The sequence below is a fragment of the Linepithema humile genome, chromosome 1, assembly GCF_040581485.1.
Source record: "Linepithema humile isolate Giens D197 chromosome 1, Lhum_UNIL_v1.0, whole genome shotgun sequence".
Classification (NCBI taxonomy): Eukaryota; Metazoa; Arthropoda; class Insecta; order Hymenoptera; family Formicidae; genus Linepithema; species Linepithema humile.
The window spans coordinates 29,259,978-29,277,254 of NC_090128.1; the positions used below are offsets into that span (position 1 = coordinate 29,259,978).

General features: G+C 42.5%; 1 protein-coding gene across 1 annotated transcript in view; it reads left to right on the top strand.

Annotated features, from left to right (window-relative positions):
• The window catches only part of wb (wing blister), a 201,028-nt gene that overhangs the window by 35,461 nt on the left and 148,290 nt on the right, over positions 1–17,277 (top strand). Inside the window, exon 3 of the mRNA XM_067347603.1 lies at positions 15,853–16,095. Coding sequence (XP_067203704.1) covers positions 15,853–16,095 — 243 coding nt within the window. The remainder of the gene's footprint in view (positions 1–15,852; positions 16,096–17,277) is intronic.

Consider the following 17,277-nt stretch of genomic DNA (forward strand, 5'->3'; position numbering starts at 1 on the left):
TTATTGAATTATTACAAATCGATTACAAAGTGCTTTTGAACGAAGTTCAATGCAATGTGACATGCCAGACTTTTTTATCCATAAAAATATAAGATAGTAGAAGGAGAAATGCACAAAAAAAAATTTTTTATTTATACTTAAAATTTATTATGAGTATAAATAATCCAAATTTTGGTAGAGTTTTTTTTTGTTCTTATTAATGTCTGCAATCAAATTGACGAGGAGAAGAGAAAAGAAATTAATAATTGGTATTTTTTTTATCTCATGTCTGATAATAAAGAGATATGCATTATGTGTGAATTATGATAATCTCGATCAAGAGGCCATCAAATCTTTTTAAAACGCTCTCTAGACGGCTTTATGGCTTTTGTCGGAACAGCCACCGTTGTGGCATGTCACGAATTTACCTCGTAATTCAATTCCCACGGCCAGTGGCGATAATTACAGGCCGCGGCGCGCGGCCCTTACGTACATTCAAGCCGCGGCCGGCCATCTTTTTGCCTTCTGCTCACAACACACCGTTGATCGTCCGCGCTATACAAGTTTCTCTCGATATAAATCTCGGAGCGATAATCGCATCATCAATCCATGGCCGTCGATAAAAAAAGATTAACAAAATCCATTAGCTAATATAGATCATAATCAAAACTCTTATTAATGATATTACGCATAGTTTAGATAAAATCTTATATCAAAGTGAGAAATCTTCCGAGAGAGAGAGAGAGAGACTCTTACATCCAAATGAAATATTATTATTAAAATAATTATTTGATAATCGAACGCATTACTTCGTATCGTGTATATATTGCAAGTCTTTTAGTTCTCTCTTTGTTCTTCTATTATTATCTCTTGCAATTTTCCACATCAGTTTTATGCAGTTGCGGCCTTATATCGGTCTCAGCAATTCTCAATTCAATAACGTATAATCGCATATACTTTACGCGATCGATCAATTAAGTGCAGCGCTGTATGTAAGATCGTTCCCTCATCTCTTTTCTTGCTCCCATACTTTTTTTTTGTTCCTCCCCGTGGAATCGGCTTACCTGCCGAGTGAATGGCGTGAATTATTATCCGGGGCCGCGTTTCGAACCGACAGGGTCCTGCTTATTAAGATATTTCGGGGTCCGATAATATTATTCCCGGCCTCATTGAAACTTCCTTAGCAACAGAAATGCGCGGCACACGACAGAACTCGCGGCACTCGCGGCGCAAATTGGTTTTCTTTGATTCGCTGAACCCGGCCGATAATTAAAACGTCTTTTTATTTATGACGGAATGAAAGTTTTACAGGATGTTATCTCTACGAGCAAACTCGCGCAGTAAGCGGCTCGCGAGGCGAGAAGATATACGCGCGAATGGCACTCGTGGCGGAAATTGACTTTCGTTAAGTTAAGAAGCGGAAAGAAATTTAAAACGACACTTTATTTATCGAACTGAGAATCTTATTCTACACGATCTTATCGCTAAGCCGCTTGGAAAGATCCGCGGCGGAAGGACTGCGAAATAAAAAGATACACGCACCTTCACACCTTTCGAAAGCGAACGAAGTAAGAACATAATTGAATTACCTACCGATTTGTTTACCGACAAAAGTGTTAGCGTTTCTGGTTTCTTCGAAACGTTATCGGCAATACGTAAATGTGCATATTTACAATTATGTATACAGAAAATTTGCATCACAATTCGTATTTGTTGAAAAAAGATCAACGTGCTCCGTTAAAAGCGCTTGGGTGAAAAAGGAAAAATCAATTTTTGCACTCTCATAAATGTGCAAAACACCTTTAAGGCCCGCAATCAAGACGCCAGTCGTCGCTGATGGAAACTTATGAGCCAACACTCAAACGCGACGACGGCGCGTCGTGGCCGGTCGAGCCGGAACGAAATGTGAGAAAATCGAGGTATAAAAGGAACTGACGATAAATCAATCGAGCCTTATCTTGCTCGCTAACCGAAAGTTGAATGAACGCGGAAGACCGCGACATTTTAGCGAAAGAAAGTTATAGCGCGACGTTCAAATATTAAATGTTCTCTTTAGCCAAATTAACATATCTTAAAACCTTAACAGCGCGCAAGTAGAATTATCTGGTTGTATCTCTTGATTCTAAATTAATATACTTGAAAAGATTGATATTAAAAAAATATTACTCTATCCGCGCATGCTGAAATCATCTAATGAAACTTTATCTTATCTTTATCTTATGTCGACTGCTGATTGAAATGTGCGCAGCACTGTATTTGAAAAAATGTAGCACGTCTCGTTATAAAGAATATCGAGAATCGCCTGCGCGACTCGAACACGGACGGGATGGAGAGCGAGAATAAATCGAGTGCATTTCTTACTTCTGCACCTCGTATCGAAAGCGCGTTAATTGCGTGGTGAAATTTAATTATTCGGAATTATATCTGAAGCGGCAACATCACACGTCCGAGCGAAATATGCGGATCGTTTACATTCGCGCATTACTTCCATTCACTTGGCGCTTCTCGTGCGAGCAACACGTCTCCGTAATTGCGATTGCGCAATTTTATCTCGACGATCGATCGAGCGTACCGAGAGCTCAGGACTGAAAACAATTATTGTCACGACGCCAGATATTTATCACGTAACAGAATGGCGATATCAATTTCGACGACACGAATTTATGCGATTCTTGTAGCGCGCAATGAAAAATTCATCGCGCCATTCATAATTCTGCATTTAGAAGTGACAGCGTTTTCCTCGGGCCACCCTGTATTTAAAGTGATCTCTTGCCGCCACGTCGTTACAGTCTGACAACTTCACGGCAATTAAGCTCGTGCCATACGATGCGCTTTCGGGTTATTTTTAAGCTGTAGAAAGCCTCCCTCCGCGAGGGAGCAGGACGGAAAACGGATATAGACGGATGCGCTTGAATCACCGCGGCACACGCGGGAACTCGTGTGTGGCGAAGGGTTAACGATCGGAAGCTCTCGAGGATTTTTCGTCTGTTTCCTCCCGCCTCACTTTTCTCTCTCGGCGAGGAGACTCACGCTCTCTCTCTCTCTCTCGCAGCCGCGGAAAGAATAAACGCGGCAGACTGGGCCGTTTATGAAAGTCTTGTGTCGCGCCGCAGGTATATCGGAGCGGGTATTTACCCGCGTGCAGATTGTATATGTTACCTGCATACTTTCGGCTTCTCCGGCACCGAGCCAGACGTACGTACAAGTATCGTGGCGCGGTTCTTTAGCCGAGGGAAGAACACGGTAAGAAGGAAAAAAAAAAAAAAAAAGAGGAGACCACGACCGAGAAGGAGAGAACGAGGCCCGCAACTCGAAACTCAGTGGGCTTTTGCCTCGTACCGTACCGCCGATTGGACTGCTTGCGAAATCGAATTACTCGGCCCGATTAACCATCGGTGTTTGTGAACCGAGGGGATTGCGGCTTCGGCTTCGATTCATCGATCCCGATCAATTATCTCTGTTGGTGCGTGTGAGGTTTCTTCCTCATTCGTTCGGCGCCCGAGGAAAGTATTTTTATCATCTAAAATTTGAGCGCGCTACAATATTCGTTAACTCGGCGAGATTCATAAATATTAAAGCCGCTCGAAGTCGAAGTTATTTTATTGATCAAGTTTTTCGTCAACACTGATGTTAATATTGATTCTACACTACAGTTTGTTGCAATACAAAAATTAAAACTGTAGATTTAGGAAAGGTTTCTTGAGACAGAAAACATTTTGTAACAAGGTTTTTATATCCGCTCTAAATTGTAAGAGATTTTCAGAACTCTAAAGATTGTTTATCGGATCGAGGACGAAGGTTATTTAGGAAAATCGTGTTTCTCATGATTTCTAACATTGTTCCTGCGCGCTGATAACCGCGAGACGAAGCATTGGGCGATAAAGGATGTGTGTAGCGTTGCAAAGGGTCTTCCATCACGGCTGACCTCCTTTTTAAAGAAGACTGAGCAATTCTCTCTGAGAGACCGAATCGAGTCGTAAAATCGACGGTCTTGGACCACCCAGGGCCCGCAATAATACGTTTCCTCGAACTTTCTCGGGTAATGAAGGCGATTCTCGCTCGTAACGAGCAGCAGAGTGTCTCGAAAGATGTTATGCCCGCGCTACGCGCATTGGTATAAGTTACCGCGTTCCCTAACGTCACTCTCACAATCACGTTTTTCCCTTTTACGATGGCCCACTTTGCAATTCAGCCGACGGATTGCGGTATGACGCATCTCATTTACGGCTGCATCCTTTGTGTCCTCGCATTCTCGCTTAATGGACGGTTTGGATTTCATGTACATAAATGTCACAATGCACATGTTAAAATTCTATTTAAAATATTACGAAAATCAATTGAGCCATATTAAAAAAGAAGACGTGGCATCTCCTGAAATCGCGTCGTATTAGAACGCTATGCGCGCACTAATTTCGCCGGCGCACCGATAAACGCGCGACGAAAGTAGTCCTCGCACACCGATACTCGCGTGTCCGTCGCACGTGCGCAAATGGCTTTTGGCAACCATCGCGGGGAGTTGAACCGAGATCGGATTGGCAAGAGACCAGGACGTGGAATCCTTCGCAGCAGACCGCGCGGTGTCCACTCGTCTTGTCTCTTTCAACCGCGTCCGAAAATGCGATTCTCCCGCGTAAATTCTCACGTCGAGAACGGAAAAGCGTCGTAATAGTCGTAACTCGCCACACAAATAATTCGCTGCACAAATAATACGGCGTGCGTGTACTCGCTATTACTTCGAGAAGTACGTAAATATACAATATATTATACCAGACTGTGTAAAGACCAAGGCAAGTGTCCAATTAGGTTTAACGAAACAAGAATATGTTATCTTATTACAAATTTAATATGCGCTTTCATCTGACGTTAATGTGAGACTTTTTATAGCGCTTTTAGAAATAATTACAAAATTGCACAGTTCTTCGTACCTTTTTGTCGCTTCATTTTCCATTTACAATATCTCGTGATATAATTACAAAATTTCTCTACAACGGGCAACCAAATTGCAGCTATTTCTTTTATTATAGTCCAGGGATGAGGCTATAGATCGTGAAATTGCTGCTTCGGTAACGATATAAATTGCTGTAACGTAATGTCGCGCGAGGGGTCATTGCACCAACGTACACTTACATGTCTAAATCCAATTTTGCTCAGCTTCCCTCTGTACAGACTTCGACATGCGCGCAATCGAATTTCGGTCTTCGTCAAATAATCATTTCCCCCGACGACGTTTCCCGTAATTCGATTCCGCTCGCGCCGACCGGCCTAAGAACTCAATTTCTAAACGCTGTCATCTGCGGAAATCGTATATTCCTTCTTTGTGTCAATTTTAATTTGCCTCGCATATTAGCAGCAATGAATAATAAACGAGTACGAGAGACAGAGCAAAAAAAAAAGAACAAAGAAATTTTCTTATATCATAGATTTCTTATAAAGCAAAAATTTGCACCAATATTATAAACACATACGGATAATTATAAATGTTATTCTTTATTCGTTTAATTTGATTTTGTAAATAATCATATTGTCCGAGTTTCAATGATACAATGTATGGTTACGTAAACGATAATCGATTATCAATGTTGGCAATCTCGGTTGAAAAATATCAGTTTACGTATGCGCGCGACAGAGAATCATCATCGCGGAAAGGCGCGGAATCCTTCGTTTCCAGACTTTCGTAATCTTATATTCAGCGGAAGAATTTCAGGTCGCCGACGAATCTTCCGCGACGCGAGTCCCGTAATCGGATTATGTCGTCTCGCGTTACCTCAAATCCATCCGCAATTAATACGTCCACCTTCTAGCGGTGGTAACGCGATACTTCCCCGATAAATCTGCCCGTTTCATGCATATATTGCCGGTGCATCGGACCGAGACGTGGTAGCCAGCGACATGACGTGTCATCAAAATACGTCCGTCGGGAATAAGCCGCTAGAGAGATAGGACGAACATACGCGCGGCTATATTTTACACTCCGTACATTGATGGACAGAGCGAAAACACAGTTTGCAGACTGATGAATAATTGACATATTTACGTAAATTGTTGCATGCGATTGCAGAATATTAATACATGATTTTAACGTATGGAAAATTCTGGAATGAAAGTCGGTTATCATTGAGATCATTTTTTGCGTTACTTTTGAATTAAAGATTCGTTAATACCGTTAGGTGTGATTTTTCAACAGTAAATAGTGACGTAAAAGGCAGCACTAGAAGCGCGCGAAACACTGTGAACTGTTATTAATCAAAATACAAATAGCATTTCAACCACAATTCAAGTCCAGTATCGTATCGATCGGTGCTGCTACGGTCAGTAAATCCAGCCTTTGTTCTGTCATTTCTCCGAGTCTTCAACTTTTCGCTCTAGGTTTTCTGTGTAATCTGAACCCTTTTTTCTTTGTCTTTTCTCAGACTGAAGAAGGTTCGAAATTGGAGTCGAAATATTGTTTTTGTATCTTGATTAGTGATAGTTCATAGTTCTTGCGCTCCGATAACCGTGCTTTTGGTTCTCCTTGCTTTCTATATCACTATTATTTTTTATTTTTTAAATTTGCAATTATATTTTCAGCCATAACATTATATCTATTATTATGAGATTATTAACTTCGTATTTTATTTTTCCCCCCAAAAAAGCTGAACAAGTTACACTTCTCAAACGCTTTATTAGCTACCGTGTAAGATTATGTCGAAGATAATTTGTAATAATACCGTTTTCAGTGTGAAAATCCCCCGAAGCTGGAATCCATTAGTCGGTTCGATTCATGTCGACGGATTTGTCGAGTCAATCGAGCCTCTAATTATTATTTCTGCAGAGATTTCTTTTTTAATCGCGCAACTTCCCGCCTGTGTATTATGTTAGCGACCTGATTTGCGCATTCGATCGCGAACGAGTATTAAAATAATAAAAGAATTTTATCCGTCAGACACTCCCCGATTATTTTTACCGGCGTGTTGTTTCTAAGAAAGGTAGCAATAAGCGCCTGATTTAATAACATATCGCGCGCGCATTTGCCACGCAACGCTTTCCCGCGCAATCGATGATAACATGTTAGGGCGACTTATCCGCAGCGACATTTAATTGATTCGTTTATTTAATTATTCTAAGCAATACCTTGAATGAATAATACCGGGCGCTAGCCGTTTAATTGGATATTGCGCGCACCGGTTTTCTATGATGCCTTATCACACTGCCATTAGAATGTGCAGTTTCACCGCAACAATTTTGAATAATTAGCGATGCATGTTTATAAGGCACGCAGAATAAAACATCGCCATCCATCGATAAATAGGAGTAGCTGTTAAGAAATATGTTTTACGTGTTTTACTTAAATTGTATTAACAATTATTTTGTTTATTAATTTTTTATTAACACAGTGATGGACTTTTATTTATATGAAGCTGGTGTTGATACAATAATTAATGATAATGTGGTCTTTGTAATATAATTTAATAATATTTTGTCTTCTTATTTGTTATTCAAATTAATTTTGGCAAATTGTACTTCCTGCAATGGGTGTTTTTGGGGAATTTGCAGCAGTTGTATCAATTTTCGGGTTAGTTCGGTAAGATCAGTATGCTAGCAATGCTAATTAAAACAATGTTTACAACTGTTTATGTTGTCTCGATCGATCGACTCGCGCGGTAGGCGCATTTTGAAGTCTGTCCACGTGGGAGTGGAAAGGCGCCGTCCAGTCCTCCAAGAGAATCGCTTTTGTTCCACATCCATGCTTTACCCTCCTGCTTACTCTTCTACCGGCGCGGGCTCCGTTTGCGTGGGTCGACAATGAAGCGAAACATTAACGACACACGGCGATGCGAAATCGCCTGATAATGCGGCTCTTGCGGCCATTCACGAATCTGTCGGAATTTTTGTACGCTTATCCTTAACGACGTGTTTTATGATACGCCATAAAATTCAATGCACTACGAGATATTTTGGACAAGTGACAATATAAAAATGCAAGAATATAATTTATCAACGTCTATATATGAGTTCATGCATATTCCACAATCTCCATGCATTTGTGTATTTTTTATAAATCTTTACGATGTTTTGCTAAGCCTGTGAAATAATTTGCGTACGTGTCAACGTTTAACACGTCATCCGTTATGCTGTGCTAAACGGCCACGGCTCTTTCGCTTCCTCATTATCTCACTTAACTCGCTGAACAAGGCGAGGTGTGGTTAACAATCGCGTGTGTAAATCATTATTATCGGCGCGCGGTGCTTCCACAAGGAGGGGGGAGGGGGGGACAGAGAAACGGAGAAAGAGTTAGGATTTTCTAATAACAACGGGCCGCTTCTTCGGCTGGCTGCTCACCGGCCCTGAAGAACGAGCCTGTGGATGTCGCGAGGTATCGGGCACTTCGAGCCTTAACTGCTACGGGAACCGGCCGTCCGGTTAAAACTTTCTTGTCGGCGGACTCCACTCTCGGTGCACCCCATTTACGGACCTGGCAAGATAGCGTGCAATGCCAATTTATTAGTGATGCCCCTTAGCCTCGGTCAAGAAGGGGGTCCAAGCGTCGGTCCCCGCGTCGCGCCCATAAAGGGGGAGCTCTTTACTTCGTGAGAATCTTCGCGACGACGACTTTTGTCCGCCACGCTGCAGCGATTCTCTTTGTTCGCCGCTGGATTTACCACGCGCGTAAACTTCCTCGGTGGAAGTTACACCTCTCCCCGACGTATCGCGTATCATATGCCGATCCTGTTTGCAGATAGAGTTCAGCTTACCGCTTAATTTGTTAATATCAAAATTTATATCCGACTGCTTTATCTTTCAGCATCCCTGACGGACGTGCGCGCGCTCGGCCCGTTATCCGCGGTAACAGGACAGGATATCGATAGCTGTTTAGATAAAATCAACGATAAATCACCGGCAATCGCGATCGCGGACTTTCACATTCCCGTTGTCGCTCGTCCGCCGCCGCCGCCGCCGCCTTTAAACGCGATCGATATCGCGAGTCGCTCTTCTGAAACGCGCAGTCATCGGCGCCCGTTCATTATCGCGAATCGCGCGGACCGACGGTTGGCGTGCGCTCATTGTTGCCGGCGAGCGTGAAACTGTAAAACGCGGCTGTAAACGCGCGGCAACGCGCGCACGCGCGTAAGCGCTGAGCATTACTGGCGGAGGTGTCGCTTCTTCTTCGAGATCCTGTCGCGGATAAGAGCCACGAGACGCGAGAGATCTGTTTACGATACCGACTTCCTAGTCTCTTCTGCCGCCGCTTCTTCGCCCTGCCGCTTCCACACCTCGACGAGTTTCTCGCTGCCTCGCGTCCGATGATATCTGTTCTCTCTCGTCCGAGTTAACTGGTCTGGTTAGCAATTCTGGTAAAAGGCTTTCCTTGCGAAGCGAACGAAATTGATCGACGGCACGATTGTGTGAAAGCGTTTCATTCAATCCGGCTGATTTTACAGAAATTGATATTTGAAAGCCTAAATTAAAAAGCATAGCTTTTGTAAAATGATGAAGATTGACGTGCCCTCATTTATTAATTAAATTTTATAATTAAAACAATAATGCAACTTATTTGATGGAATATATAAATAATTAGTTTCTGTCTCAGTATTTTCGAATTTACTAATTGTAAGTACAAATACACGCAAATCTACGCAAAGCATTGCTGTATTAAAAAATTAATGTTTTTTATATTTTTTATATATACAGGGTGATTCAGAACAACCCAGGTGTCCTTGCACAGACGTATTCCTGAGTTAATTCTGAGACGATTTTTCCTTTACAAAAATTTTGTCCGCGGCTTATTTTTCAAGTTATAAAAGAAAAGTTATCAAATCACGGGACGAATACAGAAGATAAGCAGGAGCGGCGCAACTGGGCGCAACTCCATTCGACACGGATGATTACAGGACGCACGTTGCGATCAAACACACGTGATGAAACACGCGCCACACACACACACACACACACACACACACACACACACACACACACACACACACACACACACACACACAACTCTCTCTCGCTTTCTTTCTCTCTCTCGCTCGCTTACTTACTTTTACAAATTCGACGTCTTCATTCTGTTTGACGGATGAATAATTTTACCGGGGATAAGCAATAAAAATTTACACAGCACTTGACATGCAACAAATCCATACCGAGATTTATAAGACATACATTTTTTTTTCGTATCACGTATCGAATTTACTCACGTAAATGAATGATTTATAAATCGATTCATTACTATTAATCACTGCCGAATAATCATATACCGCTTACTTTTATTAAGAAAAAAGTACACACTACATGCAATTACAGTAATCAATACTTTTACAGATTTACACACACTCACACACGAATCTATCGGTTTGTTATTACTACCGATTAATTATTCGGTGACTAAAAATTATTCGAAGGATACGCCTAACGTTTACACAACGCACGTAGCTCGATGCGGAGACAGTACTCGATGTAAACAATGAACCAGATTATGTTTTTATTGAAAAGTATTGTTACGCCTGTGCTTTTCGCCACTGATGCTGTGTGTTACAGCTGACGGACCGATCGATAATATCGATCGGTCACTATAAGTTCAAGCCGTATGGCATTTGTAAATAAACAAGTTGTTGCTAAGAGAATGTAAACAATCGATATTATCGATCGGTCCGTCAGCTGTAACACACAGCATCAGCGGCGAAAAGCACAGGCGTAACAATACTTTTCAATAAAAACATAATCTGGTTCATTGTTTACATCGAGTACTGTCTTCGCATCGAGCTACGTGCGTTGTGTAAACGTTAGGCGTATCCTTCGAATAATTTTTAGTCACCGAATAATTAATCGGTAGTAATAACAAACCGATAGATTCGTGTGTGAGTGTGTGTAAATCTGTAAAAGTATTGATTACTGTAATTGCATGTAGTGTGTACTTTTTTCTTAATAAAAGTAAGCGGTATATGATTATTCGGCAGTGATTAATAGTAATGAATCGATTTATAAATCATTCATTTACGTGAGTAAATTCGATACGTGATACGAAAAAAAAATGTATGTCTTATAAATCTCGGTATGGATTTGTTGCATGTCAAGTGCTGTGTAAATTTTTATTGCTTATCCCCGGTAAAATTATTCATCCGTCAAACAGAATGAAGACGTCGAATTTGTAAAAGTAAGTGAGCGAGCGAGAGAGAGAAAGAGAGCGAGAGAGAGTTGTGTGTGTGTGTGTGCGCGCGCGCGCGCGCGCGCGCGTGTGTGTGTGTGTGTGTGTGGCGCGTGTTTCATCACGTGTGTTTGATCGCAACGTGCGTCCCGTAATCACCCGTGTCGAATAAAGTTGCACCCAGTTGCGCCGCTCTTGCCTATCTTCTGTATTCGTCCCGTGATTTGATAACTTTTTTCTTTTATAACTTGAAAAATAAGCCGCGGACAAAATTTTTGTAAAGGAAAAATCGTCTCAGAATTAACTCAGGAATACGTTTGTGCAAGGACACCTGGGTTGTTCTGAATCACCCTGTATATAATGATAAATTACTCGTGAAAATTAAATACAAGTTTTTTCTGATCGCGCGATAATATTTGTTTCGGTTTAAATATCTGATTGATCTACTAGGTGCGCAATTAAGTTTCCGGGTTTTTTTTTATCAATGCAAAATGGAAAATTTCAAGAGAAATACAAAAAACGGTTTATTCAAAGTATCGTCCCTCGCTAGCTACACATTTTTGCCATCTCTCTGGCAATACATGAATACCGCGACGATAAAACGACGCGTCTTTGCATCGAAACCATTTATCCAATCAGTTTTGCACTTCTTCGAAATTGGCCAAGTGTAGCCCAGCTAAGCCATGTGCCATCGACCGGAACAAGTGATAATTGGAAGGGGCCAGGTCTGGTGAATACAGCGGGTGCGGTAGCAGATCCCATTTCAGCGTTTTCATGGTGTCCTGGACGATGGAAGTGCGATGGCACGGAACGTTGTCGTGCTGCAATATCACTCGTTCGTGTCTCGTGTCCCATTCTGGCCGTTTTTCGAGCAATGCATGGTTCAAATTTATCAGTTGTTGTTGTCTTGTGTTTGCGTATCATTTTCATCCAATAACGCTTGCAGATCGGCGTCCTCAAATGTTTTTGGTCTTCCGGAGCGCTCCTTGTCCTCAGTGTCGAAATCGCCATTTCTAAAGCGTTTAAACCAATCTTCACAAGTAGTTTTCGATTGTGCATGTTCGCCGTAGGCTTTCTCAAGCAAACGGCGTGCTTCAGCTGCATTTTCTTTCAAGTTGAAGCAGAAAAGCAAAGCTTCCCGCAAATGCTGTTTATTTGGCACAAAACTCGACATCTTTATTGTTAGAAAAAATATTTTTGCGTTGCAATATGTGTTGGTATTATGACTGGTTATTGTTGACAGATGTCCAAGTTAATAAAAAAACACAACTTTAGACATGTATATCGACTACATGTATCGTTAGCGCCATTCATGTGTGAAACCCGGAAACTTAGTTGCGCACCTAGTATATCGAGTCGCAGGATGCATCGTCGAAAAAACAGGACAACGATCCTTCAGGCTATCGACTTTTTTCATCTATGCTGTAAAACCATTTTTGTCATCCGATGCTAATATCAGGCGCATCCTTACAAGGCTGTAGATGCATTTAGCGTCGAAAGAAGGCGGCTAGCCGTCGAGTCGTCCAGGATCGTGGGAGCCGTTCGTTGAGTCTCTCTCTCTCTCTCTCGCGCGCGTCGTGTCACGTGGCTGGTGCTTCGAGAATTCCCCGGCTGCTCATTGAGGCAAAACACAATCGTGTTTCTCGAATAACGAGTGCGAGATCGAGCGCGACTCCTCTCCGACCACTTTTCATTTTCGCGGAAGAAATGACGCTGCCTCGCCTAAAATGGCAAACTAAACGCTCCCAGCTTCCACGGTGGTTTTATAGGGAAGAACATGGGAACACACCGTGATTCGATTTAATAGATGGCCAAAGCGAAGTGACAAATATAAAGCATGAACGATTCCGCTGGGGAGAATTTTTATTGAAATATGTGAATGTAAAAGTTTTGCAATTGCGGACGAATTTTCAATTATAAACGATACGAGTCTCTCAGTTATTATTACATACATAATGTTATTGTTATACTGTCTACGCCACTGACACGTCAGAAAGTCGAGCCAGGGCGCGTCAAGCACGGCCCTTGACGTGCCTTCGTACGAGACTATCCAATCCCGTCTAGTATTTACACGCGTTAACTCCACCGAACGTAAACTCTTAAACTAAGTGGTCCACCCTGGAACACCTTAACACTATCGGCCAAGTATCGACACGCTCTCACGCGTAATGTAAGCTCGCAGTAGTACGCAGTAGTGTGCGCTCTCGAAAATAAAATCGTGATTAAAAACTAATTACATCTTATTTGAATACAAATAGTTTCGTGAAACATAAATTTATAGAAAACTGCGAAATAATGCTCTGTGATTTTATCTCCCTCTTCATCTTTCAACGGAAACTTGTGCAGTAGAAAAAGAGAAATGATATCTTCATTAAACATACATTACAGAAGATATCAAAATTCATATTTGTCGATTTTTAGATTTGAAAAAATGTGAGAAAACTCAAGAAGTGTGTAAATACAAGAACACACAGACTGGCGTGTACTCATATTTCCAGAGATAGAAATCTAAACTTTCGATCCTTATTCATTCTCCTGTAATAGCTTGAACGACGTTTGTTTTGCAGTCAAGCGTAGTCACGCCGTCGTTCGTTTAAACACGCAGCTTCACCCTTCGTCGATAATTCTGTCGTGTGCTGGCGATAAACTCTAAACTTCTCGCGTACATCATCCAGATACGGCACACATAACACCCTCGGGGGTCGGAAGGGGGGGGGGGGGGGGACAACCTTGAGCCACTAAATGTATTCGTGGTTTACTTACGACCTACCCCATACGACGAGGCACGCGATGCCGATGGAGCGACTGGAAGCCGGGAGGAGAGCAACGTGCCGGCCAATGTAAATATTTAGCCGGTGTAAAAGGCGTGCACAGCCTCGGGTGGAGGCAGCCTCGTAACGCTTTCCCTTTTCCCTTGCTCCTGTCATAGCTATGTCGATGCGCAAATATATTCTCCTGCAGCCGCCGCCGCCGTGCCGTCGTATATATACACTCGCATGCACGCCCGTGGCGCGTGCATCACGCGCTGATGCAACCGACTGAAAGCGGGTATTCTCTCGTTAATGCTCCGCTGTCATGTCAATATGTCACTATAATGCACAGAGAGGTATCGATCGTGCAAATTGTAGATTACTTATCGACACGTTATCGCCGATATAACGATTTCCCGATGCCCGGAGCTAACTGCGATCGCGCTCCCCGCGCCTTACACTTTGCCGGCCGTGCACGCACGCGTGCTCGTCTACGAGGCAAAGGGCTGGATAATTGAAGTCGGCTTCTCCGCGGACTCGAATCGGTCGTTCCGGACGAAGTCCTTAGAAGGAAACGGAGCCGGTATCGTGGACATGCGATCTGTCTTTATGGTCCGAAAGTGGGCGTCGGTCCGGCCTCACAATGCCGGCGTAACGACGACACAACGAGGACAACGACAGCGACAACGACAAAGACGCGGCCCGACAGCAGGATGAAGGATTCCCGTCTTGTTAAATCGTGACTGTAGCCGGAGATGCATGCGACTGCACATTCTCCGACTTGTGGAACCTTCGGAGAATCTGGTGTTTCGATCAATAAATAGGATGGGAATATTTCTTTAATAAAAAATGAGAGAGAGAAGAAGAATTTGATTTTAATAATCGAATTCATCATTTCATATCTATATTTTTCTTATTTAAATCATCTAAGAAATTGAATTTTACTTAAAGCGACTGAAATAATACCGATATATTGATTACGTTGCAACACGTTTAAAATCATGCACAAGTATTTATCCGAAGAAGTACCCATCTAAAATATCACGTAACGTGTATTACGTGAGATAATAATACACGATATATATACAGTATCTCCCGTTCACATGCCTAGTATTCAACGAAGCGTCCTGTAATGCAATATTCGCCTACGAGAATGGAATAACTCGCCAACGTGCGCGCCGCGTTTACGATTTGTTACGCCAGACTGTATTTGAAAATCCGCATTTGCGCCATTTGCGTCCGATAGCGCGCCTTATGTACTAACTATTTACATAGTTTAGGCGTAGAACGTATCTAACTATCAATTCATAAGCAATTTTAAGAAAACGAACAATGAGGGAGATAATAATGCGACAAGAAGAGAAAGGCGACTAACAGGAAGTAGCAGCTGATTTTCATCACTTGTCCACACGAACTGCGAAATCGCACGTCGCGCATTTCACGCGCAGATATCTAACGGAGGCCTCAACATATTCGCCATTCAACGGAGCGCGGATCCTTTTCTCAGGACGATTGATGATCAAGGGGAGAAGATAGAGAGATTGACACAGTAGCGCATTACAGTGATACCGTGTTCGCCTATTCGTCGCGTCGGCGCGACGGGACACGAGCTAAACGGGCACCAGGTAGTCTCTGCGCGATCTGCGGCTGCTCGGAATTAATTATCCGTCGCGAGATCCCGAACTCGGCGGGGTTCCCAGCGAGCCGCGGGAGATCTGCAAATCCGGGCCCCCGTCATTGACCTCGCGATTTTTATCTCGCTTTATTGCTACAAGATAGATACACAGTCGCGCGTACTAGAGAGAATATCCTTCGCTCATTTTATTTCAAATTTCAAAAATTTTAGATCACTAATCTAATGAAGCAATTGAAGTATCGATCACGTTTAAGCGTATCGTCGCGCTATAATGCTATTTATAATTTTATAATCAATAACTGGACGCGTAAGGTTGTGCTATCGATACCGCATCCAACTAATCTTTTTGCGCTTTGTGTTTCCAGATTTACCAAATAGAGTACGTGATAGTGAAAGCCGCGAATTCGCCGAGACCCGCGGCCTGGATCCTGGAGAAGTCCTTGAACGGGGAGAACTTCCAGCAGTGGCAGTATTACGCGCCGAGCGATGAGGAATGCTGGGCAAGGTATTCGGCACCGCCTGTTGCAGGCAAACCCGTCTACATTGCCGACGACGAAGTCATATGCACCAGCCAGCACTCCAAACAAACCCCCATGGAGAACGGCGAGGTGAGGACGTATTTCTCATTTCGTGAAGCTCAAAAAATGCGGTCGGTCAGCATTGGTTCCTTCCTTCAACGCGTAATTTTTATCGGTTTTTACGACCGCTCTTAAAATTCACAATATCTCGCATTGTGAACTTTATTTTATTTTAGTCATTTCTTTTTTTGCTTCTTTCAAATATTTTACTACGCTCTCTCTCTCTCTCTCTCTCTCTCTCTCTCTCTCTCTCTCTCTCTAATAATAGACGTATAATTAAACCAATCAAGCACACTTTCAAGTTATTACAGCAATTATATCACACTCGGTAACTATAGCTTGCCTTAACTTTGCACAAAGTCGATTAACGTCGTGCAGATCCAGGAAACGCGAGAAAGAAATTATGCAACTGAAACGTAAAAAACTCACTGCCATTAGGTTCCAAATACGCTGGCGCGTACAAATAACATTTCAACGCCCGAGCGTTGCGAGCGCTGAGCGCGCTGAAAACGCGGACAATTAACTCGCACTAAAAACACCTCCGAGATGCATTTTTCGCACAAGCTCTTTAACTGCCAACCATAAACTCGCATAACGACCTATCTCTAATAACCTTGTGCGTACAAATGTCAGGCTGCCTATCGACACACCTCCGTGCTGCCCGATCGACGCTGAAACAAAAAGTCTTCACCTTTTCGCTTATTACAATGATTTAATATTCAAATGTCAGACATCGCCAACATAACTCTTCTAGTTCATCTCTATATTTCATCATATGATAAAACAATTTTATTAGGGCATATTTTGCTTTTTAAATAAAATTAAGTAGAAAGAAATTTATTTTAAAAACATTCTATTAATTTTTTTGGAAAATTTTATTTAAGCGGATATCAACATTATGCTAATCAGACGCGCGATGCAATGAGAAACAGCATTTATGCTCACCGCTGTATTTTTTGCGGAGCTCGTGAGCGTGTCATTATCAATAATCCTTGCGAAAATTCTCGTGGCTGCACTCAGTGCCATTAATTATTGTCGGATTTATGTGGCCAGGCGTATGCAATTATGCAATTGGATGATTAGCGAGCGCGGATTTTACAGGTCGGGTTGTCGGCCCGCTCTTGCTTCCGGTAGATCCCGTTTTTCTCTCTTCATGTTTTTACTTTTTATCGTGAAGCAGTAATACGAAAGTATCATAAGGTCATTAATAAG